Below are 23,157 nucleotides of genomic sequence, written 5' to 3'. Positions count from 1 at the left end.
GCGACAGAGAGAACATCTTGGTATATTTCCAATAGCGAAATAAATAAATAAAGAAATAAATATTCGCGTTCGGAGATGGCGCCTCTCGGCGTCGACGTCGCGCGAGCGGAAGTCCCGTCTCGTTGAGAGACCGAACGCAATTTTGACGTTTGACGAGGTGACGCGGTCGACGGTTCGCCGAGTCCGGAAAAATCGCCGCGCGTCAATCGGTGCCGGGGGAGCGTGTCCTGGACGACGCTACCGTCGCGGATCCCGTCGACGATCCGCGCGACGGTCGCTCCACTGACGAGACTTTTCCGAGCGAAAAAATACACCCCCCCACTCTTCCCCGAAAAGAGGAAAATATCGTCCCACGTGGGGACTCGTTTAATTACAAGTTACGTTGTTTGGATATGCGTCTGTCGGGCTGATTTTCCACGCGGAAGCATGGTGCAGGTGAGCGACGTCGCCGCGGCGTGTTATCCTCGTGTTTTTCGGCCGCGCCGCGCGAATCCGTCCGCGTTTCTCGCGTCGGTTCTCGCGTCGGGAATTTTTGATTGTTTTTTTTTTTCCCTTCTTTCCTCCACCTCTGTCATCCATTAGTAAATAGGAAAGATGGCAGCAGATTATTGCGCTTTTTTCCCGTACTTTCGTCCCGGGGCGGACATTTTTCCCGGGACAATCATCGCGGGTGAGCCGGGGACGGTTGTTCTCGCCGAAAATCCCAACGAAATCGCCCGCCGAGCGCGTTTTCACGAGCGAAATCCGTCGCGTTTCACGTTTTTTGAATGAAACACCGCCGTTGACGGGACGTACGCGATTCGCGACGGGTTTTTACACGGGCTCTCGTCGCCCTCCGCGCGAGACTCGCCGCTCGAACGAGCGTTTCGCCGGAAAAGCTCTTTCGCTCCTCGTCCCCGTGCTTAACCTATGAGTGCGGAGATCGGATCCGACGTAAATAAACAAGACGTCGCGCGCTGAATCTCTCGGAAACTCTGGAGAATCGCGCGGAAGCTTATCGCGATGATCGTAAGACTCGTAAAATTAATTTGTCATTTTTATTTTTTTTTTTCTGTCATTATATGATTACCATATGATTATATTTTTAATAATCCCGACGATGCGTCTTGCAGGCTATCGACGAGATGGAGCAGAGGGATCTCCCACAGGCGTTCCGCCTGCTGGGAGAGATGAATGCCAATGTTCTGCAGGTGAACCAGCTCGTGGACAATATGCTGGTGCGCGTGAAGAACGGCGAGATCTCCACGGATAAGGGTCTGAGTTTTCTCGAGATGAAGTATCACATGTTACTCTCCTATCTCATCAATCTCACCTACGTGGTATTGAGAAAATGTTCCGGCGAGCGTATCGAGGGTGATCCGTCGATCGATCGTCTGATCGAGATCAGGACTGTCCTAGAGAAAATCCGACCAATAGATCACAAGCTCAAGTACCAAATAGATAAGCTCGTCAAGACTGCGGTAACCGGTACCATCAATAGCGACGACCCCAGTAACTTTAGGGCGAATCCCGATGCGCTGGTCGCAAAGCTCGACGGCGAAGACTCCGACAGCGATCAGGAGGAGGAGACGGATGGCTTCAAATCAACAACGCAACAGTCTAGGAAGTCTAACGTTTATGTGCCGCCGAAACTCGCTGCGGTCCATTATGGTCGGTTCTAATAAAAATATTTATATATTTAATATGTATGAGATATTAATTTTTCTTATCGGCTACTTTTTGATATATGACATTTAAATTTCTTGGGCTTACTCGGCTGCTAATTTGTTAATTATGTTGTAATAAAATGTAATTTCTTCAGATGGCGATGAAACAATGGCGGAGAAGATGCGCAAGGCCAGCGAGAGAGCTCGTAGACGTGCTGTATCGAACACAGTTTTGCGAGAGTTGAAGGAGGAGTATCTAGACGCGCCTGTGGAAGACAGCCAGGGTCTGGGCGAGAAGCGGGCGATTTTGGTGCACGAGGATAAACGGAAGATTGAATACGAAGAGAATTATATGACACGCTTGCCTGTCACCAAGCAAGAGAAACACAGGCGTCGTCAGATGACGACTCTGGGCACTCTCGGCGAAGAGATCACCACTTTCGGCGAGTCATCCGCCAAATCCGCCAAAAAGAGAAAAGCTCAGAGGAAGGGCAAGGCTAAAAAGAGTAAGACTTTTCGCGATAAATTTCGCAAAACGCGAAATTGGTGAGATAAAAGAGCACTAAAGTCACGAAATTTATTGCAGGTTTCAAGAAAAAGCGGCATCATTAAGTAATAACTTCGGGACTTTGGCGAGACCTGGAGTTTCATACAGCATTAACGATTAAGGTAAAAGGCAAAAAATAAATTTATTCGATTTCTTCTTCGAAACAAAAAGCAGATGCCACTAATACTCGTTACTAAGTTAAGCTAAAAATAACGTCGTAACGTCTAGTAATTTAAAAAAAAGGGCAACGTGTCGACGGAGTAAAAATAGCACGATGGTAATTTATTACTGTATAAGACATACTAATGGTCGTGTAATTGATAATTCTAGTTAATAATGATTTTAATCTTTAACTGTTGTCTGAGAGAGATCAATTTTGATCTGTGGAGTTGAGAGATGAGATCCATCGCAAAAAGAATGGTATTCTACGCGAGCGTAAATGTGGCGAGTGAAACGACGTCAAACACGATGGCACATACGAGCTTAATGGAAATTATGTGTCGTAATAGGGTAATATTGTATCGTAATGTTGGATCGAGTAGCGGATTAACGGCTCCAAGATTGAAAATTGTGAATTACACGTAAAAGTTGAAAGCAGAACATTTTTCTGCTTTATTTTGAAATATTCTCCGGCTATATAGGGAAAGAGAAGGGAGGAAATCAGTAAACGCATAGCAGGAGAGACGCGATATTGAATTAATTGTTAATGGAAAGCGTAAAAATCACAAGACATTCAGCACAAGTTGGAAAATTCAAGATTAAAAAAAGAAGAAACGAGAGAAGAGGAGACAAAAAAGAAACACATTTATCTCTAGGAACTTTGCACACAGTCGACGCAACTTGTAAAACGAGCAAAAAGAAAGAAAAAACAAGCAAAAAACGATATTTCGTCGATATCGCATGTCTTAGGATTTTCTCGCTGTCTTAGAGTAGTGAAGTAGTTACTAGTTTTACTATATTATATGTATGTTTCGTTTGTGTTTTTCCCCTGGTGAAACTGTTGAGGCTATTATAAAAATATTTGGATGTGAGTCATGTTTTTACGTTAAGTTTCATTTCTCTTTTCTTTTATTATTATTATTACAATGTGCTTGTGCATTGTATTTATATATATGTTGTTTTTGCGTTGGATTTAAGTCGTTAAACTTATATTGATGGTAATATAAGGATAACACGAGCGTGTCAAAATTCAAAATTGTCGTCATGTTCTCAGATTTGATTTTGATTGACTGATTGTTTGATTTCTCGGAGAGAAAAAGAGAGAGAGAGAGAGGGGGGAGAGCCTGTCATATCACACATACGATAAGAATAGACGAACGGACGGACGAACGTACAAACGAACAAAGGAAAAAGGACTTTAGGGCGATAATCACTTCTGCAAACCGATAAAATAGGATATTTGTACAATCAAACCGCGCGCATGGAATCGTGGGAGGAGGGGGAGGAATCGCGTTAATCGATCCCCCTTAAATATATAGGTTGCATTTTTTTAACGTTGTTATCGTGTATCAATGAGCGGGTGGGAGCCTCGTTTGCGTTCCCCCCGCGAGTGTGAAATGTTCCTTTTTAAAATAGCGAGAAGAGTCGAGCGACATATACGTTGTTCTATACAGAGACTATATACGTTAGAAATATATGCGTTATATAGCTCATATTGCTCATATTCCGTGCAGAAGTGATCTCCCTTCAACCCCCCTTCCCCCTTCTTCCTCCGCGAAAAAGTAAACTAAACTCGGACTTCGCTGCGTATGCTGGCCAAGGGCTCAACCATCCATAGATATTATATTTTTTACAGAAGTGTTCATAGATTGAGCCAACTTGGCGCGGCGCCGACGATGTGTCGCACGCCCTCCCCCTCTCTCTCTCCGACGATCTCTGCGAGAACGAATTAATTAAAGGAGAAAAAAAAAAGAAAAAATGTGATAATGATTATTCATGAAATAATAGTTAAAGAGAAACTTAAACAAAATAGCACAATCGCTGGGCATTATTTACAAAGTGCTAGCAAGCCTAATGTCAGCAGCCTTGTCGTATTTGGTATTAAAAGAAAATGAAGCTTGAAGACGCCGAATTTTGTACGGACGGACTTCTTCTTCGCTCTTCTAAAGAATCACACACGCGGCTGATAACGATTGTTCGTCGCGCGCGCGAAAACGATGGAACGTCTCGAATCTGTCCGATATTCGGCGTCCTCGGGCTTCGTTGCATAGATGATAATTTTGTGAAGCGCACTTATGACCGACGCGAATTACGAGCCCAAAAGGGAAGATACAATTCCGATCTTTGTGACTCTCAAGTTTCGATTACTGCCGATTACCAATAGTGTATCAATAGCGAACGAGATTTTTTGCAATAGACGAAACATACTCCTCCTACAAGGCCTGAAATATTTGTATTCTATATACGCTGGATTTTTTATACGTACACACACATACACACACGCATATATGTATACATATATATGTACTTTGGGCTCGCGGTCGCAAGTGTGATAAGATGCGCGAAAGGAGTATTCATACGATACACACATATCCACACGCAACATATAGAAGCAGCAAGGTAATAGGATTATTACATTTAATACACTACCTCAAATCAATAGAAATATGGATTTACAGTAATAAAAGAAAAATAAACTCCACAGCGGACAACTTATACATTTTTTTTTTCTACACACGTACCGGCCACCGACGTTATTTTTTACGGGATCGCAAAATCTCGCTTCGTCGAGAGATGCGCGTATAATAGACTTTTATTCGTGTAGATTTTTATTCTCGAGTATGAAATATCGCCTCTATATATGATAATCCTGAGAGACACGAGAATAAGAAGTTTTTATTAATTTTATCAACAAGAAATTTTGTGGAAATTTAGAGATTTCTATTTGTTGAGACTGTTATTACAGAAGAATGCAGCTTGTATTTAAATTCCTTTGTTCATTCTACAAGTACGTTTCAGTACAAAAGAGAGAGAGAGAGAGAAAGAGAGAGAGCGATAAATTCACCGATCGATTTTGTGCACTTGAAGATCCACACTGTGTTTCTCAGGATTAAAAGAGAGACGGACCTACAAATGTACAAATGTATTAGAAAAGTGTATTGTGTAAGAGCGTTGCCGCTGCGGATTTTTAAGAGAAGTAGTCCTTCAAATCCAACAACGCTGCCGAATGCCGAACTGAAAAAAATGAAAGAAAGAAAGAAAAGTATCAAGAAGAAAAGTATCTTTGCAGCAGAGACGAGATGATGATAGGGATGATTTATTGACTACATTCATAGTCTTTGAAGAGAGAGTACGATGTTTGATTTATATATTGGTGAATTTTTCTCTCTGTAATTTTATGTGTACTATATAAATGACATTTCTCAACGTATGTGAGCGAAAGAGATAATTGCGAGAAAGAAGAGCGAGAGAGAAAAATAAAGGGAGAGAAAGTGAGAGAGAGAGAAAGAGAGAATGTGTGTGTTTACCTTGTACATTTACAAATTGTGGTTATTACGAATGAATTATGATTATTAATTATTATTATTATTATTATCACGGATTATACTATGATTATTATTATCATCATGTAGAATGCTTCTTACTGACTGAATAAAATGTTTTCAATGTCACGAAATGCCTATTGCATATTATCGTATTTGCTCAACTGTCGTTTCAATATAGCCAAAATTCTTATATATTAAAGAAATAAATTTTAATAACAACTTTTTATTCAAGAATTTAAATATAATACTAAATTTTCATTATATTCTTATATATATTTGCAATAAGATCACTAAAGTAGAGAGACAGTATATATTACATATAAAAATTTCAATATTTTTTAGCTTCAACTATGAGAATTTGTTTGTGGCAAACAGAAATATACAAGACAGCATAAAAAAATGTGCTGCATGCATCTACATTTTTATACTCCCACATCTTTCTATTCTCAATGTTTTATAAATGTATCTATGTACACTACAAAGTATCAACAATAAGTTATATATAATTCAAAATTAATGAAATATATATTTATCTGAGTTTTAAAGCATATCAGACAGAAAATTAATTTTATATATAAAATATTCTATATTATTAGAACGAAAAAAAGAAACTTTATGTTAATCACTAATTATATTTTCTATTTTTAATTCATTCAAGATAGTTTTCATAACTGCAATTTTTTTATGTTTTTGCCAGACTTTCTTCTGTAAAGCTTGTATTTGTTTACGTAAACTTTTAATTTCTATACATCTTTCTTGTCTAATTGCTTCTATATCAGGGAGATTCATATTCCATATTCTTTCAGGTGAGATTCTTGTTTCCTTATCCTCAGTTGATGTTCGTATTTCTTGTAATAAGAAAGGCGCCGTATTTGTTTCCTTGTCACATACTGAATCTGTGATATAAAATATTATTTACATTCTACATAAAAATATTTTACAATTATTTATCAATAAATACATAATTTATCTTAAACTTACGAATAACAGAATTTTGTTTAAGATTATCTTCCTGTTTCATAGGCTTCAAAGGTTCAGTTAAAATTATTGCTGAAATAAATTTATTTAATTTTATTATACTATTTAAAAAGTTAACAATTTATATCAATAAAAAAATGTACAATCTTGATCTGAGAATAATGTATAAGAGAATGAGATGTAATAAAGTCATACTTTTAACTGATTGTGCAGATAATATTGTTCTTTCATTTTTTATAGCTGTGTCTATATCGTCACAATGTAATGAATCCTCAAATATCTGTAAAAAATACATCAAATTGATCAGAATTATAATTTTACATTCTTTTCTTAAACCTTACAAAAGTATCAATTACAATTATTTTATACATTTATGTTCTACATTTAAACTGTATATTTTATTTTATGTTTGTGTATTTTTTACATATATTTTTATATAAAAGATTAAAATACTTGCATGTGGAACAGCGTTTTCCCTCAATCTTACATATACTAAAGATGTACGATCTATATATTTTTCCTTGAAATGAAGAGAACAAAGACGACTTCTGCTAGTAATAATTTTGTCTTCAAGTTTCATTATTCTTATCCATTCTGCTCTTCTAATAGGATCAGAAGGAAATCTACAAAGTACGATAATACATGTAGATTATATGTGAAAAAACGATCAATATCTTCTTTTATTTATATAACAAGATTTCTTCAAAATAGATTAAGGGAAAATATTTAAAAAATCGAAAATTAACTAAAATTATTTGAAATATCTTTTTCTAATATTTTCTAATACACATACAATCTGTGATTTTATACTCACGAGTGAAATGTTATTTTCATTACTTTCTCAAATTTCATTTGTGTTGCAGTTTTCCCGCTAGGACTAGCGGTATTTTTACATCCAACAGCAATGCAACGTGTAGGCATTTTGCGTATGTATGTTGATGCAAATAAATTATTTTTTGACAGCTACTGTTGATGCTCCAAATAAGAGATCGAGATGAGCGACTTTAAATAATTATATAATAAATCACATTTAAAGAAAAAAAAATTTGCGCTCCGATCCAGTGCCTGGATCTTAATTAACCCATTACTCCTATTTGTGGATAATTTAATATCGGAGTAATCGGAGCTTTTAATTTTGTTTTGCTCGCATACAGTGAAGATTATGAGCCCAGACTTCAGTAGCGTATATACTTCGCTATAGGAGGGATATATCAATTATTTATATCCTCCAAACATTATAAATATAATAATTCCTTTTCTGTGTTTTTTTAAACTAAGGAATTAGAAATTCGAAAATAAAAAAATCGTACATGGATTTGTTTATATTCATGTGACAATATGAAATATAGAATAAATTCTTGTGAAATTTAATTCTTTACTCTTCAAACACCCGACAAACATCGATAGATAGAGCCCTCTTGCATTGTATCTGAATACGAGTCTGGGACAAGTCTTTGCGCATGCGCATGCGATACCGCCAAAGCAGAATCAACAATATGGCGCAGCCAATCACGTTCGAGTGGCACCCGATTGACCACGTCGCCAATTGGCCAATTCAAAATAGGACTCTCTGATTGGTCAATCGTTGCTGGTTACCCCTAGGCACAGGTCGATATAATTGGCTGTGATCAAACGGGACGCTCCCATCACGTTCGTTACTTCATTTCTCCTCTTATAGGTTCATTTTCAAAACGCACTTTGCTCCCGTCCCGAAAAATGTTCCCCTCTCACTCCACTCTCATGATTCATGTTCATTTGCCACGCTTCCCACAATTGTTTACAATAACGGGATCATTGACAGTTAATTTAATGTACCGCGGAGATTACAATTTTTTTTGTTCTTTACAAGATGATTAGCAAGAACTTTATGCGTAATTCGGATAACAGTTGAATTGTGTGCTCATATATCTTTTTTTCGACGTAACACTCTTTTAATAGATCTGTTATATTCCGATGTCATGTTGCCAAATAATACATTTAACAACTGGGACTTTACGACCTGCGTTAGTTTTAAGACAATTTACTTCTTCGATACATATTGCGAGGTAAAATCTCTTTAATTTATCGTTATTAAGTGTACATACAACGTGCTTCAAGTATCATTTATTAAAATTATCCTTTACGATTTTTTATTAATTATCGTTTCGAGATTTCTCGAAGAGTACGTTATCGTCGAGGGATGTCTGGTCGCTGAGAGATTGCCGAAAATATTAGAAAGGTCGATCGAATATGGATCAGATCATCGACATTGATGATGTTGAGGATGAGATGCACTCCTCCAAGAGTACGACTGTCAGCTGCGTCAACTCAAACTCGATATGCTACGTCGCGATCACGATCGCGACCCTGGCCTTCCTCGGCGCCATAGTCTTCGTCTGCAGGGACTACATCAAGGTGCTCCTCTATTGGATCGAGCATCAGAACGCCTGGATGATCGCGATCATCTTCATAGGCCTGTTCACGGTGGTGTCGTTCCCGATCGTGATCGGCTATCTGTTCCTCATCATCGCCAGTGGCTATTTATTCGGTGCTGTGCACGGCATAGCGATTGTAATTCTCTCTGCGAATCTCGGCATAGCCATAGCCCATGTCACTCTGGGATTACTGTCCACCAGACTGCCGATAGGTGCCCTCCTGCAAAGCGATACGGCGAGAGCGATACTCCGCGTCATCTCTGGGCCTCAAGCTTTCAAGATCGTGCTGTTCGCGCGACTCACTCCGATTCCTTTCGGTCTTCAAAACACTATTTTTGCGGTACATAATATAATATATCTATATGTATATAATACATATATTGTATATATACTTATACAATATTAATGTGTAATTAGGTCAGTAACATAGGTGGTTTTCATTACCACATAGCGAGCGCGATAGGATTGTTGCCGGCGCAATTAATCAATGTCTACTTGGGCAGTAGTTTGAGATCGATGCAAGATGTGCTGGAGGATAGATCTACGGCCGCAACTGGCTACATAATATTCTGCATGCAGGTGCGTTTATATGTTTCTGTAAAAAAGTTCACGTCCAAGGTAATAATTCCTCCCACCGTTATCATTACAGATATTGGTGGGACTCTCATTAATGGTTTACATCGTCCAAAAAGCGCGAAAGGAGCTTCAGTTGACATTGTTCAAAGCCGACTTCACGTCTATGGGAAATTCTCCTCATTATATTCTCGATGGTTTGCCAGACTCCAAGATAATCTTAACGAATCTAATTGCGTAAATTTTTCTTACGCTGAAATTATAGACAATTGCACGATTGCTTATTATGTAGCACAATTTTTTTTGATATCATTATTTCTTTCGAGTCTTGCGACTTCTTATATTCTCTTCCAGTATTACGCTAACCTACCAGTGGTGCTTCTAAAAATCTAGACTTTCGAATTTAGGCATTATTGTATATGAATCCATTAATAGGGATAACACATATTAAGTCTTACCAAAGTTTTAACGTAATTTTAATAATAAATACAAAGTTCAATGAAGCACGTGATGTTATCGATGTAAGCACGTATATTTTCGTAAATAATAATGAACAAAGCGCAAGGGGAAGTCAATGCAACTGCGAATACCGGTGTATAAAGCTTCCTTGCAATAAGAGTGTATTATTATATATATATTGCTCATACACATATATACATTTAACATTAATAATAGAGACTGAGAAACTTTACACTTATACCTTTTACATGTTATCAATCAATTATTGGTCTCTTTCAGTTCTTCAAGTCCGGTTGTTAACAGAATGTTAATATTTATGCATTTGTCCGTCTTCTCATGCGATATATATTGCATTTGTATATTATACATATATATACACATATATATTATAAAGATATATATATAATTTATGTATATAAATAATTATAGTTATATAATTATCGTACATTGTAATTTTATATATACATATATATAAAATTATCTCTATACGATAATCTCTTGGATGGAAAATGCATTTCGGTGAATAAATTTAGCATTCTTTAAGCGAATTTGTGTGTAAATAAATCCCAAACTCGTCATTAATTTCATATGTATTTTATAAACGTTTATTTTTTTAATCTGACTAGAGAGTATTTGCGCGGCTATATCAACATTTCGTCTCGTTCCCATCTCGAAGCATGAAGAAATCAATATTTCGCGTATGTATGTTATATATCTCTGTATGCACATAAGATTATCTAATCCTTCTAACTTCGAGATATCTATTATGTGTGTATTTATATATCGGAGGAATGGCAGCGGCACCGTCTCATCGTTTTTTTTTATCACGACAAAAACTACACTCGGCTCTATAGCCCATATAGCAATTGAGATGCAATATACATGTATATGTGTATATATATATGTATTTATATATACACATATATATGTATATTACATCTCTAATATCCTTCCTTCTTTATTTTCTCTTTACAATTCCATTGCAGTAATCTAGCATAACTGGAATCACATTATAAAAATCTTCCACTTTCCATACATCGTATAATTATATATTATGTACAAAGGTAAGCCACGTTCGGATTTTAGCAATAATCTCTCGCTTCTCCTAACGTTTCACAATATACATACAGTTGCATTACAATTTCGCTTATACACCTCGTTTCTTTACAGCGATTTTAAATTCGTGAGGTTGATTATGAAATATTGGTGATACAATCGTTATATACAAGATCTTTCAGTCATCGATAAAACAAGTGCATTATCGCATAGAGGATTAGGATACAGAAAAAATACCACGTATCTATCGTCGCGAATATTTACATACTAATGAGAATCTAAGGATTTTAAAATTTATCCTTGTGTTGGAAAGAGCTAATAACATTTCCATGGAAAAGTCGAGAAAGAAAAATGAGTCTCATTACCAATTCGCGTCGACATTTGTAATAATACATTTTCAGATTTTACATCTCATTATTTAAAAGGCATTCCTGGTGAGTAGAAACTTATTTTTCAATTAATTGAGCGTGGAAGGAATAACGAAAGTACAGAACTAATATATCTAAAAAAAGATATTTTACAAGGGGAAAAGTATATCGATATATAAGCAGGATGTTTCATCCAACTCAGTTGCCTGAAATATCTCTGTTATTTTTGTTACGCGAAAAATTTGTAGGGAGATGATTATTTCAATCATGGAATCATGGAATAAACATATTATGATCAGTGCACAAAATTTCGCGTTATTTACAATTAATTATAACAAAATTATAATTAGTCAAGTAAAATTTATTAAATTAATTAGAATTTGAAATTATAATTAACTGGATAAAGGGAAGAATTTTTCATATGGATTGATCATAATATTTTTTACGTCTTTTCTTGTCACGTTTACACTATATTCTTGTTTTTAATTAGGAAATATATTATTCGTTTCGCTAAATTTACAATTGTATTTGAATTTAGCGGAGCAAACTGTTTCTCGATCTTTTTCGCGTCAAAAGTAATTGAGTATATACTGGTATTGAGTGAAACATCTCGCGAATATTAAATTGCCACGTTTCTCGATAAGAACTTTCCTAGTGCATTTATCATCTCTAGCCCTTCGTTCGATAAATATATTATTTCAGCAAACATAATAAACAACTTTATGGCCGCGCTATAAACATATACAGTTACAGAATATGAAAAAGATTATCTATATAAAATCAATCTCTAGCTTACTTATGTATTAGTTAACCAGTTGATTAGAAAGCTATCGATATCACAAAGTTCCAAGGGATTGATTTCACAAATCATACCTAATCGTACATACTATAAACAAACAAACAAACAATAACAAAGTATAAGTATAAACAAGCAAAAAGGATGCTTTGTTTTGTAAAAGTTTTTTGTAAAAGGAAAATTCTCTAACGATTTTAATAATTTATTTTATAAGGATAAAAAAAAATAAATAAAATTGTTGGAGTTGTATTAACCATTTTTAGTAGAACCGTACTATAACCATTTTTTTTTCCTCGCGATTAAGTATGATTTATCCAACATAGGAGAGCAAATCGTATCAGTAAAAGTATGGCAAAGTTCGTCATCCATCTACAGAATTGTGATGAAAAAAGTTCTCGTCTTAAACAATAAGAACAAAAAAAGAAAAAAAATAATGTAATAACATGCACCAGAAAACATTCCGTCATTAAGGTCTTACGACTCGTGTCACTGCGTCCATTATAACGGTAAGAGATCAATCAGATTCGCCCGCGGTTGCGTCAATGATTCTGGGAAAAATTCCACGAGCTTGTCATAGAGCTCGGTTCGCAAATTATGTACATCGCGCGCGTTCGTGTCTTGCTGCGTCGTCGTCGTGCCGGAGGATGCTTCGCTTAGAATCGTGTTTGATTGGGAAGCATCTTCTGACAAACTATTTTGTTTCCGGAATAAAATCGACGTCAACAATTGAAACTGCAAGAAAATAACAACTGGAGATGAATAAGATTTCAACAGTTACGTTTAGCGAATTAAATTTGGCCTGCGAGTAATAAACATGAATAAGTACGATTATATAAATACGATTTTATCTCGATACCTCTCTCGTTTGTTGCGTGTCATCGTGATCGATAATCTCAAAGATTTTCGTCTGCAGATATTCAAGAGCTTCTATGCTGTTGCTTAAGGCGAGTTCCTTGAATTTATGCGTCCTAATAATCAGTTTACATTTCTTCAGGATTTGTTCGGCTGTAGGTCGGCGCAGTTCCAATTGCCAAAAATCGTCCAGACGCAGATTTGGTAAACAAGATCTGCCTGGATTGCCGCCGAATAAAAAATGAACCTGATAAGGAAGTGACTCGTAAAATATTATCACTGAATTTGTATCGTCATGAGCATATTTTTTATTTATATTTAAATAAATGACCGCGTAGAAAAAATTATGATACGCTATACATATTTCGAACATTTTCACATAATAATCTTCTTATAATAAACTTTCAATGTTACTTTATCAGTACTTTATCAGCTACTTTCTTTTTTATCAGTTAGTTTATCAGTTTCGGAAAATATAATTCTACATAAAGCTTTTATTTTTAATTGCGTACTTCTTTAATTTTTACAGAAAAGTTAAATTAAATTATCAAAAGAAGTTATTTAATAATTTTAAAAATTTACTTATTTATTTAAAGAGACACCGGGATACAAAATTACAACATACCTTCCTTGTGGGATCGTAAACAAGTTGATGCGCGAATCGCGGACACGGCTCGTAATCTTGCATTTTGCTCCAATATTTCTCGCCGACATTCTCGTTGCGATATATGCACGACCATTTGCTGCTCCGAATATTGTACACCCAGAAAGAGTTTTGCACATTGTCGTCCCTCTTATCTTTATCCTTACTCAGACCCTGAGAAATAATGTGTCGTTTTTATACATTGAATTACATTATATATATATATATATATATATATATATATATATATATATATATATATATACTCACACATATATGTACAGGGTGTCCGAAAATGTTATAATTTAAATTTAAAATTAAAATTTTTAAAAATTATAATCAGAATTAGAATTTAAAATTTAAATTAAATTTTTCGGACACTCTATATATATATATATATATATATATATATATATATATATATATATATATATACAATTATATACATGTACTTTCATACAACTGTAATGTATTTATATAATTTTAATGATTACAAATTTCACTGCGCGTGAATACAAACCGATAAAACATAAATCTCGCTGAGTTCAGCATCCATGGTCGCTCTTTGCGTGAATCCGGCCGCGGGAACATGACTGGAGTCTTTTGTCGTGCCAAATTCGTTGTAGTTTATGTATTCAACATGCTGTGTATCGACCTCGTAAGTGAAGAAGTCACTCAGATATTCCTTGCCTCTCTGACCTGCGAATATGTATAACTTTCTCGATCGCTGGAAAAATTACAAGTACGCATTATTAATGTCTCGTCTTATCTAAAGCGCGCATTCGCTCTTGTTCTTATATCTCAATCAAAGATTAAGCTACCGACCGAATGAAATAGCATGGAATGACCGGCGCGGGATCTGTAAATAGGCATATCTCTCGAGCAAGGTTTATCGGCGATATCACAGGCGAGTCTAGTCCAGGTACCGGTTGGCACATGATAGGAGTACAATCCCGAGAAATGCGGTTCCGGTATCAGACCGTGTTCGTCAGCACTGCGTGAGTAATCAAAGAAACAACATCAGAACGAATCCGTAAATAAACAGAATGCGAATAAAGCCACTTTTTCTCTCTTCCTTCAACTTACTTCGTCGGATGAGCCAATACTCGTCCGCCGAATACATAGATGGTGCGTTTCTCCACATCCATTGACATCTGATGATCAAACACGAGTGGCGGCCCACCCATAGTTCCTGTATCCTCTGAGATCTGTGTCCATTTGTTTGATTCAATGTCGTAAACATAAAAGTCACTCTTCAAATTTTCACACGTACGATATTGTGTGTCCAGATATCTGCCTAATGTGAAGAGCTGCCGTCTTTGTGGATCTAGGCACATCTTGTGACACGAACGCGCACTCGGACCACCCTGAAAATAATATAAATTAATTAGAGGAGAAAAATGAACAAAGGCTCCATTCTTGGTCTGAAAATTGTTTATAAATAAAATTTAAACACTTTGTACAGCAATTTCTCGACGTGAAGGAATTCTCGCATAAAAAATCTACAAAAAGATATAGAATTTATTTTATAAATCGCTATTTAATTTTACATATACACGCATCTTATAATATAAACAAATATGCTTCTTTTACAATTGTATTTAAAGAATTATTATTTCTTTATACATTTATATATTCGAAAAGATTTTATATCGATTTTCTCTTCCAAAATGCAGCTTGACATAGCATAAAGAGATACATTATTGAATACATAATTGTAAAGCATATTTGATTACATGTATTGTTGAATCCAATGTATGCATGCAGATAAAAGATGAATTATACATTTTTTGCAATATATCATATTGTATAGTTGAATTAAATTTATCGAGTACTACCGACCACCGCCTCGGTATCCTTGCATATCAATGTCCATTTGCCGGCTTCTATATCATAGGACCATAGGTCGGAAAGATCCTGGTTACCGTCCCACCCGCCGAAGAGGTAAAGTACCTCGGCCGTAGGATCGAGCACCATCTGATGGCCGCCCCGCATCCCGGGTTTAGGCTCGCTAGATGATAACTTCGTCCAAATTGCTCTATAAGATTGAGCATTGATATAATCGCTTAAGAGCCCCGCTAAAAATTAACGCATTTAACGATGTTATAAGCATCACGAATGTAAGAGAAACAAAGGAGATTTAAATGCGATCAACACGCGTTTGGACTCACTTGAGAGCGCGTTGCTGATGAAACGTTCCGCTTGCAGATGGTCGCCTTTAGTGACCAGCAAATTGTACAGCGTCGACAGTCGCGGGTCCTCCAGTGGGACGCCGGTGACCCTCTGCAGAGTCTCGACAATCTCAGGTTGTTCCATTTGTCGAAAGTGTTTCATGCACAGTCTTATTATCTCCTTCTGCCGATACTGCAATAGGACGCGTGATTATATTTTCATCTTTCACAAACAGAAAGCTTCTCATTCCATAATGAATTTACCATGTTGAACCATTCGAGACAAGGCCTTATAATCTTGAATTCATTGATACCGGTTAATCTAATATGCCATATTGAAAAGTTGAAACTAGGACCCCAAGACTGTAATGGAAGCACCTTTATATATCGAATAGGAAAGCAATTTCCTTCGCTTCCCAAAACATGTTTCAAATCAAATGTCTCTGGTATCGAGTCGTTCCTCAATCCACTGAAACATCAAAGTCCAAGTTAGTTAATGAACAAAGCGAGTTAATGCGAAGAATAAATTATCAGCGGACCTTTCGAGAAGTTCCATCATGTTTTCTGGTTCTAATCCACCGAATATCTTAAACTTTTTTATGTTACACACGTGTGTCTTCTCATATTTGCCAAAAGTGATGTACTTGACGATGGAAGGACTTTGAAGCTTAAGAATAAGGTACTGAAAAATCGACGAGAAGATAAATAATGAAATGATGTAGGTATATATGGACAATTTACCTGTGGATGATTATCGATGTCGGAGGACCAACGTGAAGTCTGATCCGATGGAACATCGACGATGATATTTCTGTAAAAAGATGAATCGATGAGTCGTGAGATATTCCTCGAACTCTACGCGATTTATTTCGAATGGAAAAAGAGATTTCGCTGAAATCAAATCAGTTTTAGGTTAAGAGATTATGTACAGGGGGGTTTGCTCCCTCCCCCTTTCTCGATCGTCAGGAAAACAGCTGCGATACGACTTAGGGACGTCGATTTGGACACTCACTCGGGTACGTAACAGGAAGAATAACTGGAGCACTTGAAAATCCGATACTCCAACACCTTTTGAAAATCGCCACTCTCACTCGACGCCATGTTATACAAATGACATAACCTTCAATCGCTCCGAGATACGTCATAAACGCAGCGAGAGAATAGAACGGAAACTCAACGTAGATATCTGTTCCTTTCTGTCGCACTTTCTACACTTCTGCACTTTCTCTCTTTTTTAAACATCCATCCTTACAAAAAAATCGTAGAAAAATCTCATTCCAGATTTATTAACTTTGTATAATATTCGAAATAAATAAATAAAAAAATACACACATATTTTCATTGAAATATAAATATTTCTTGTAAAGCCTGATGACGTACGCGGGTGGCACCCGATTGACCACGGTCCATATTCTGAATCCTCTTTTAACGATAAAAGTGCCTCTAAAAGTGGCTTATAAGCCTTTTGATTGGCTATAAGTCACTTTTAGAAGCACTTTTATCGATAAAAGAGGATTCAGAATATGGACCCACGTCGCCAATTGGCCAATTCAAAATAGAACTCTCTGATTGGTCAATCGTTGCTGGTTACCCTAGGCACAGATCGATATAATTGGCTGTGGCCAATCGCAAACGGGGCGCTCCCGCGTACGCGCTACTGCGCATGCGCGGGTTTTGGCCACGATTTTTCCACGCTGCGTCCGTATCTTCTTTATCGCAGTCCATGCATTATCCGTTTGACGTCTGTGCTGTGGCTGTGACGTCACGAACGTACACGTGCGCACCCGATCAATTAGTAATGATTTGGATATCGGGAAAAAAAGAATAAAAAAAGGAAGGGTCTGCGATCTAGTCTTCGGGTCGTCTGCGTTCGAGGCAGCCGTCGTGCGCATCGGGACGTAAACTGTCATGGTACGTAAACAATCGCGAGACATCGGGCTGTCCGATCCGGATACGTGTCCGACACACAAAGGGTCGTACAGATCGATATGCTTTCGTATTGTTAACATGCCAACCAGGAGGTAGGCGAGGTGATGAGCGATAAGGAGACAATGGACGGCGTACGGCGACACTCGCGGGCGCTCTGCGAGAGCGACGAGATTGAGAATTCGGACGAGAGCAGCGAGAGCAGACCGTCCGGGGAAAGGTGGGCCCCAGTTGGGGCGAACGACGGCGATGAGTTCGGGGACGAGTATAAATACGTCAATGCCAACATAGACAAGTGCGTCTCTCTCTTTCAACAATCTGGAATATATAACATATGTAACATATAATCTATAGGTAGAGAGTGAGAAATCATAATCAAATTTTAGCATATTATATTTGTAAGGATGAACAGAGTTTGCATGGACCTAGAATTGTTTATTTTTCGAATTATAGACACCTTTTCTTTATGACAGAGCTTGCCAAGAATACTGTTCAACTTGCTGGAAGTAATTTTCTGCAATAATGCATGTCTCTCGTCAACATTTCATGGATTTAAAAATTTTTAGAACTTTAATTTCATGACAAAGAGTGATGATATTTCAGAATATTTTTACAGTAGCAGTATTTTGAGTAAGAAAATTTGAAATGTCATTAATAAAAATTCAGAGGATTTTAATCACAAAATATACATTTGGTTCATTTTGGTTCATTTGGTTCTCTTCTGCTAATCCATCAATTGGATTTTTGTCAAATTCTGTTATAAGCAAAAAGTATATACTTATAATTTAGAACAAAGCATTTACATGATTCTATTTATTTCATATTAAGACATAAGAATCACAATTAAAAATGTAAATAGAAAATAAGTTTTATCATGCATTATAGATAAAGCAATTTCCCCTTATGTTTCTAGTCTTGCTTATGATATGGAGAGGGTGAAGATGCTGGAAGAGGAGCAGGAGATGTTGAACTCGTCTCTCATAGCATTAACCACCCACTTTGCTCAAGTATAAGGATCGAAACTATATTAATCCACAATTGAACTTACTTGTCTTTTTTTGCGCTTAATTAATACTAATATATTGATTGACGGAAACTCTTGTACAGGTTCAATTTCGTCTACGACAAATTGTGGACGCACCAGCCAGCGAAAAGGAAACACTGCTCAAAGAGTTGGAGGAATTCGCATTTAGGGGAATACCAGATGTACCAAACAGCTTATTGTTAGAAAGTAGATCTATCACGCCGATGTCCCCTGTAGGCTGTGATCGAAGCGTAAGCCATATAGAAAGCAAATTTTCCACAATTTTTTCAGTGTAGATGACTTTTCTACAGTATTTTCATTAACTTTTCTTTATTGCTTTATTTGGCGATTTTATTTTTATCACTTTAATGCATACCTTTACTCATTATTCATTCTACATCTAGTCACTTTTAACTATTTCTTTTTATATCATATTTTTATATTTATTTCTTATTTATTATTATTTCATTTCTTTTTCATTTTATATTCCATTTATTTATATAAGCTATAAATTTAGTTTTATACCTGTGTTTTTTCTGTTCTTTTAATATACTTTCTGAATGCATAATAAAATTTTTCCAAGTATTCTCCTTTTAATTATTTGTTTTATTTTCATATCCAGACACATCCAATCCTTCTCTACATGTTATTAATTTAAACTGTCATAGATAAAAGCCTGCTTAAATTCTTGTTATTAATGCTTTTAATTTTTTACATTTTTTTTAGTTACAACAGTAGTGATAAGAGAACATTTTGCAAAATTCCTTTTTTTCTTAATGTTTATATTTAATATTATTTGCTTAATTGCATTGAAACTATAGGTAACTGATGTAATTACTGATGCGGAAATCGAATCCAAAATGGCATTGCAAAGGACGAAACAGAGAGAATTGATAAGTCAATTGAAATCTCAATTAGAAGATCTGGAAAAATATGCGTATGAGACTGGTGACGCCGATCTACCGCAGAGCGTCATTCTCGAGAGGCAAAATATCATAATTAGTGAGTTTCAGAATTTTATCGAAATATATTGCGCAAAAGAGAGGAAATGGAAAATAAAAAAAACGCTCTGCTCGCAGGTCACTTAAAAGAGAAGTTAAACTTTGACGTTGACGATTTATGCAAATTACCGGCGGACGATCTCAGATGGCAAGTCGATTACGCCATAAGTCAAGTATGTGAAATTTTGAAATCATTGCTTAAAATATCTCGAGGCTTTGATAGAATCTTAATTCGAAATCAAAGATGTGCAAAGGATATTCAAAATTGTAAAAAAGCTAAATATTTTTTCGCTTAATCCTTAAATTAGTTATACAAGCTATGATCACAAGAACATGTGCCTCTGAGACATTTGTGTAGCATAACGTAATATATGCGATATATTTGAAGCAACTACTAATGATATATCATATGATAGATTGTCAGCCCACTGAAGATGAAGGAGCAACTTGTCTGCCAGCTGAAGACGCAGGTCGCCGATTTGGAGCGTTTCATAAACTATCTTCAGGGCGAAGTCAGCACGGAAACGTTGGCGTGCACGTGTGCGTGTCCAGTGCACGCAAGTGGTTCATCGGCCTCCTACGGCGCCAAACGGCATTTTGACCGGGGCAGGGGACCGATCGAGGGGGACGCGAACAGCGCCAGTCGCACCAGGACCCTGAATACCGTGCGAAAGGTGGTCGCGCTTCTGCATATGTTCCTGATGTCGCAGCTGGGTTGTGGCAGTGAACGGGTACGTCGGAACTTTGGCGGAAATAAGAATTCGGTACACAATTGGCGCGACCTACGCACCAGACTGGACATCGCCGTCGAGCACGTGCTGGAGACGATCGCGGAGATGTCGCAGCGGCAGCAGCGCCGGCCCGACGACGACGACGAGGAAGACGATGACGATATCGATGACAACGAGAACGATTACACATCAGACTCGGATTCGGCGTCTCATGCCAACGCGAAACTCACGTCTGCCGTAAGGAAACATCTCGCGACCTCGATCAGGGATCTCGTGCAGCACGGCTTGACCGCGGATGTGACGCGTTCCGGATCCAGCGTCGTGCCGTTTGTCGGCTGCTTTCCACAGCGCGATGTCACATCGGCGAATTTTATGCACATCTGGGAACTGATACTCAAGTACTACGAGATTAAAAACGGACGACGTTACAATTCCAGTCCCGCGCAGAAGCTGTCGCAAAGCTTCAATCTCGACCTTGCGGCTGGGAGGATAACTTCGTCGAAACAGGTATCCGCGTTATAAAAGATGCAGGATGTCCAGGAAACTGCAAATTGATGAGAAAATAAAATAATTATTTCCAATTGATCGTCTTCGAGAATCTTCCTCACGCTGGATTGCAATACTAATATAGGATATCACTGGACATTTTGCGCTCAAATGGAAATCCTGTATCATTATTTATCTCTATATTTTTTTCCAGACCCTACTGACAACCATAGGTAACATTATTGCCTCCCACAGTCCATACAAGCGAAGTTACGATTCGCACTTTAAGGCGTTCGTCTGCGCGGCTTTGAAGTGAGTAATGGCATGATATTGCTTTCTCAAGTTTTTTTATTGTAGCTCTTCATCAATGTGCATTTATTTATTATAGCTATTTGTTAATTTGTATAGAATAATTTTTGTTTTTAGCGCGAATAAACTGGTGATATGGCTAAAGTTGATCCTGCAATGCCAATATCTTCTGGAAAATTATTATCTTTCATGGAGCTATGTTGTAAAGACAGGTACGTATTAAAATTTAAATAATTAAAGAGAAGTAATACTTTTGACGATAAAACTTTTAGGTTTCCAAGATGCATTTCATACCTTGGACCGCCTCACCAGTTACAAGTTCAACTTACCGGTAGATTTGGCCGTACGACAGTTTCAAAATATAAAGGACGCATTTTGATTGTACAATCTTACCATTACCATTTCATGCAAATGACAATGTAGGCCATAAAACTTGCATATACCTTTCAGTATCTTCCATAACACAAGCTATAACACAAAGAATTGTACACATGAGCGATAAAAATGTACAAGGTGAGTCACTAGGAATAGAATACTTAAATACAGTTCTCTCACAAGTACGAAAAGATCTGGAGCACAATTTAAATAAAAGTAAACTCTTGATATAATTTTTTTTCTTTTCGTTAATGTTTCCTTTTTAATGGAATATTATATTCCTGTTAATGGAATATTATATTCCTGTTAATGGAATATTATATTCCTGTTAAATGTAATTGTAAAAATGTTAAAAATGTTTAAAATCATCCAAATTGTGCTCTATACGATTTCCTTCGTACTTTTAATCTAAGGAAGACATTTTATTTCCGGTAACTTATGCTGTATATGAGCACGCATTAGGAGATCTCAAAGTATCGATATCACGTTCCTTTCCTTAGTCCCTAAGTGTTCAGCATATATTAGACGTATATATAGAAAGAGTTGAATTGCAATAACTATTAGGCGTAATAATGATTTACCTTTTAAGGTATCGCATCAGTATTTGTATGAATCAGTTATAAATGTACAAACTTGTTTCTTGATTTTCGCTTATATAGAATGATAGAGTCTACAAATGTTGTAAAAAAATTTTGATTAGAATCTATATCTATCAAGATATTTTTGTTCGATGTAAGCGCAAGGCGTGTTAAAGATACAAGAACTGAGTCAAGCAAAGCTAGTCACTTCGGAAAATAATCATTCCATATTTTGCACATTTATGCTAAGTATCACAACGCATTTAAGAGAGAGAGAGAGAGAGAGAGAGAGAGAAAGCAAAACAGAGAGAGAGAGAGAGAGACACATAAATATACCAAAAATGTGTAATATCATATCGTGACTAGAAACTTGCACTGAACACATTTATATCATATATAAAATATTTTATGTATATCTACACCTAAATTAGTATAAGAAAATGTTATATATATATTTAATGCATATATAAATATATATGTTGTAGGCTGTTATAGGCTGTTGTAGCGCTTTTTATAAAATCAAAATTATTTTTACAAAAAGATTTAGCCTTTTTATAGGACGTGGAATTTTTTCGGCTTGCGTCTCATAAAAAGTCTAGACCTTTTGTGTAAAATAATGCTAAATTTACAAAGTCTGCGACATATATAAAATATATGTGATATCTTACATAAATATAAATAAGAGCAAGATGCAAATCGAGTTTGTTTTTTATAAAACCAGTTAATTATTTTAAAAATT

At 36.4% G+C, this 23,157-nt stretch overlaps 5 protein-coding genes across 8 annotated transcripts; 3 read left to right on the top strand and 2 right to left on the bottom strand.

The window, feature by feature from the left end:
* Positions 1 to 134: 134 nt before the first annotated feature.
* Positions 135 to 5,809, top strand: LOC145968625 (neuroguidin). 2 transcript variants are annotated; one of them, XM_083094241.1, is made up of 4 exons: positions 135 to 435; positions 1,113 to 1,650; positions 1,802 to 2,152; positions 2,233 to 5,809. In XM_083094241.1, the coding sequence occupies exons 1-4, from the start codon at positions 427 to 429 to the stop codon at positions 2,256 to 2,258; spliced, it is 924 nt and encodes a 307-aa protein (XP_082950367.1). In that variant the 5' UTR covers positions 135 to 426; the 3' UTR covers positions 2,259 to 5,809. The 2 variants fall into 2 exon arrangements, with proteins under 2 accessions (XP_082950367.1, XP_082950368.1); XM_083094242.1 differs by lacking the exon at positions 135 to 435 and adding an exon at positions 462 to 1,008.
* A 60-nt stretch (positions 5,810 to 5,869) lies between these two features.
* Positions 5,870 to 7,851, bottom strand: LOC145968626 (52 kDa repressor of the inhibitor of the protein kinase-like). The gene is made up of 5 exons (XM_083094243.1): positions 7,471 to 7,851; positions 7,114 to 7,279; positions 6,852 to 6,936; positions 6,660 to 6,728; positions 5,870 to 6,574 (listed from the first exon to the last, which is right to left on the bottom strand). The coding sequence occupies exons 1-5, from the start codon at positions 7,575 to 7,577 to the stop codon at positions 6,297 to 6,299; spliced, it is 705 nt and encodes a 234-aa protein (XP_082950369.1). The 5' UTR covers positions 7,578 to 7,851; the 3' UTR covers positions 5,870 to 6,296.
* Positions 7,852 to 8,387: 536 nt separating this feature from the next.
* LOC145967800 (transmembrane protein 64) lies at positions 8,388 to 10,650 on the top strand. 3 transcript variants are annotated; one of them, XM_083092764.1, is made up of 4 exons: positions 8,388 to 8,701; positions 8,817 to 9,410; positions 9,488 to 9,649; positions 9,720 to 10,650. In XM_083092764.1, exons 2-4 carry the CDS (start codon positions 8,886 to 8,888, stop codon positions 9,882 to 9,884), a joined length of 852 nt encoding a protein of 283 aa, XP_082948890.1. In that variant the 5' UTR covers positions 8,388 to 8,701; positions 8,817 to 8,885; the 3' UTR covers positions 9,885 to 10,650. The 3 variants fall into 3 exon arrangements, with proteins under 3 accessions (XP_082948890.1, XP_082948888.1, XP_082948889.1); XM_083092762.1 differs by having other exon boundaries at positions 8,806 to 9,410; XM_083092763.1 differs by lacking the exon at positions 8,388 to 8,701 and having other exon boundaries at positions 8,710 to 9,410.
* Muskelin (muskelin 1) lies at positions 10,095 to 17,101 on the bottom strand. The gene is made up of 12 exons (XM_083092761.1): positions 17,001 to 17,101; positions 16,730 to 16,799; positions 16,528 to 16,670; positions 16,253 to 16,457; positions 15,989 to 16,181; positions 15,660 to 15,895; positions 14,904 to 15,184; positions 14,643 to 14,811; positions 14,338 to 14,544; positions 13,800 to 13,991; positions 13,179 to 13,421; positions 10,095 to 13,054 (listed from the first exon to the last, which is right to left on the bottom strand). The coding sequence occupies exons 1-12, from the start codon at positions 17,087 to 17,089 to the stop codon at positions 12,821 to 12,823; spliced, it is 2,262 nt and encodes a 753-aa protein (XP_082948887.1). The 5' UTR covers positions 17,090 to 17,101; the 3' UTR covers positions 10,095 to 12,820.
* Positions 17,102 to 17,724: 623 nt separating this feature from the next.
* Positions 17,725 to 23,108, top strand: LOC145967798 (RUN domain-containing protein 1). Its single transcript, XM_083092760.1, has 10 exons — positions 17,725 to 17,899; positions 18,007 to 18,209; positions 18,828 to 18,921; positions 19,022 to 19,189; positions 19,760 to 19,940; positions 20,018 to 20,112; positions 20,356 to 21,177; positions 21,371 to 21,468; positions 21,583 to 21,677; positions 21,738 to 23,108. The coding sequence occupies exons 1-10, from the start codon at positions 17,897 to 17,899 to the stop codon at positions 21,842 to 21,844; spliced, it is 1,866 nt and encodes a 621-aa protein (XP_082948886.1). The 5' UTR covers positions 17,725 to 17,896; the 3' UTR covers positions 21,845 to 23,108.
* The last annotated feature ends 49 nt before the right edge of the window (positions 23,109 to 23,157 follow it).

The sequence above is a fragment of the Camponotus vicinus genome, unplaced genomic scaffold, assembly GCF_025532165.1.
Source record: "Camponotus vicinus isolate PSW18456_S1 unplaced genomic scaffold, iyCamVici1.0 SCAF_3, whole genome shotgun sequence".
Taxonomy (NCBI): domain Eukaryota; kingdom Metazoa; phylum Arthropoda; class Insecta; order Hymenoptera; family Formicidae; genus Camponotus; species Camponotus vicinus.
This window is presented reverse-complemented; position numbering and strand designations above follow the sequence as displayed.

What these genes read in the sequence shown, in the direction of transcription:
- LOC145968626 (XM_083094243.1), bottom strand. Translation starts at nt 7,577, where the DNA reads ATGCCTACACGTTGCATTGCTGTTGGATGTAAAAATACCGCTAGTCCT. An exon ending in GGGAAAACGCTGTTCCACAT is followed by an intron (nt 6,937 to 7,113) that starts GCAAGTATTTTA and finishes TATTTTTTACAG; the next exon opens with ATATTTGAGGATTCATTACA. An exon ending in TAAACAAAATTCTGTTATTC is followed by an intron (nt 6,575 to 6,659) that starts GTAAGTTTAAGA and finishes TTTATATCACAG; the next exon opens with ATTCAGTATGTGACAAGGAA.
- LOC145967800 (XM_083092764.1), top strand. Translation starts at nt 8,886, where the DNA reads ATGGATCAGATCATCGACATTGATGATGTTGAGGATGAGATGCACTCC. An exon ending in TTCAAAACACTATTTTTGCG is followed by an intron (nt 9,411 to 9,487) that starts GTACATAATATA and finishes ATGTGTAATTAG; the next exon opens with GTCAGTAACATAGGTGGTTT. An exon ending in ACATAATATTCTGCATGCAG is followed by an intron (nt 9,650 to 9,719) that starts GTGCGTTTATAT and finishes TTATCATTACAG; the next exon opens with ATATTGGTGGGACTCTCATT.
- LOC145968625 (XM_083094241.1), top strand. An exon ending in ACTCGCTGCGGTCCATTATG is followed by an intron (nt 1,651 to 1,801) that starts GTCGGTTCTAAT and finishes TAATTTCTTCAG; the next exon opens with ATGGCGATGAAACAATGGCG. An exon ending in GAAGGGCAAGGCTAAAAAGA is followed by an intron (nt 2,153 to 2,232) that starts GTAAGACTTTTC and finishes AATTTATTGCAG; the next exon opens with GTTTCAAGAAAAAGCGGCAT.
- Muskelin (XM_083092761.1), bottom strand. Translation starts at nt 17,089, where the DNA reads ATGGCGTCGAGTGAGAGTGGCGATTTTCAAAAGGTGTTGGAGTATCGG. An exon ending in TTTACGATCCCACAAGGAAG is followed by an intron (nt 13,422 to 13,799) that starts GTATGTTGTAAT and finishes CTTCCTTATCAG; the next exon opens with GTTCATTTTTTATTCGGCGG. An exon ending in ACACGCAACAAACGAGAGAG is followed by an intron (nt 13,055 to 13,178) that starts GTATCGAGATAA and finishes ATTTTCTTGCAG; the next exon opens with TTTCAATTGTTGACGTCGAT.
- LOC145967798 (XM_083092760.1), top strand. An exon ending in CTGTAGGCTGTGATCGAAGC is followed by an intron (nt 19,190 to 19,759) that starts GTAAGCCATATA and finishes TTGAAACTATAG; the next exon opens with GTAACTGATGTAATTACTGA. An exon ending in TTCGTCTGCGCGGCTTTGAA is followed by an intron (nt 21,469 to 21,582) that starts GTGAGTAATGGC and finishes TTTTGTTTTTAG; the next exon opens with CGCGAATAAACTGGTGATAT.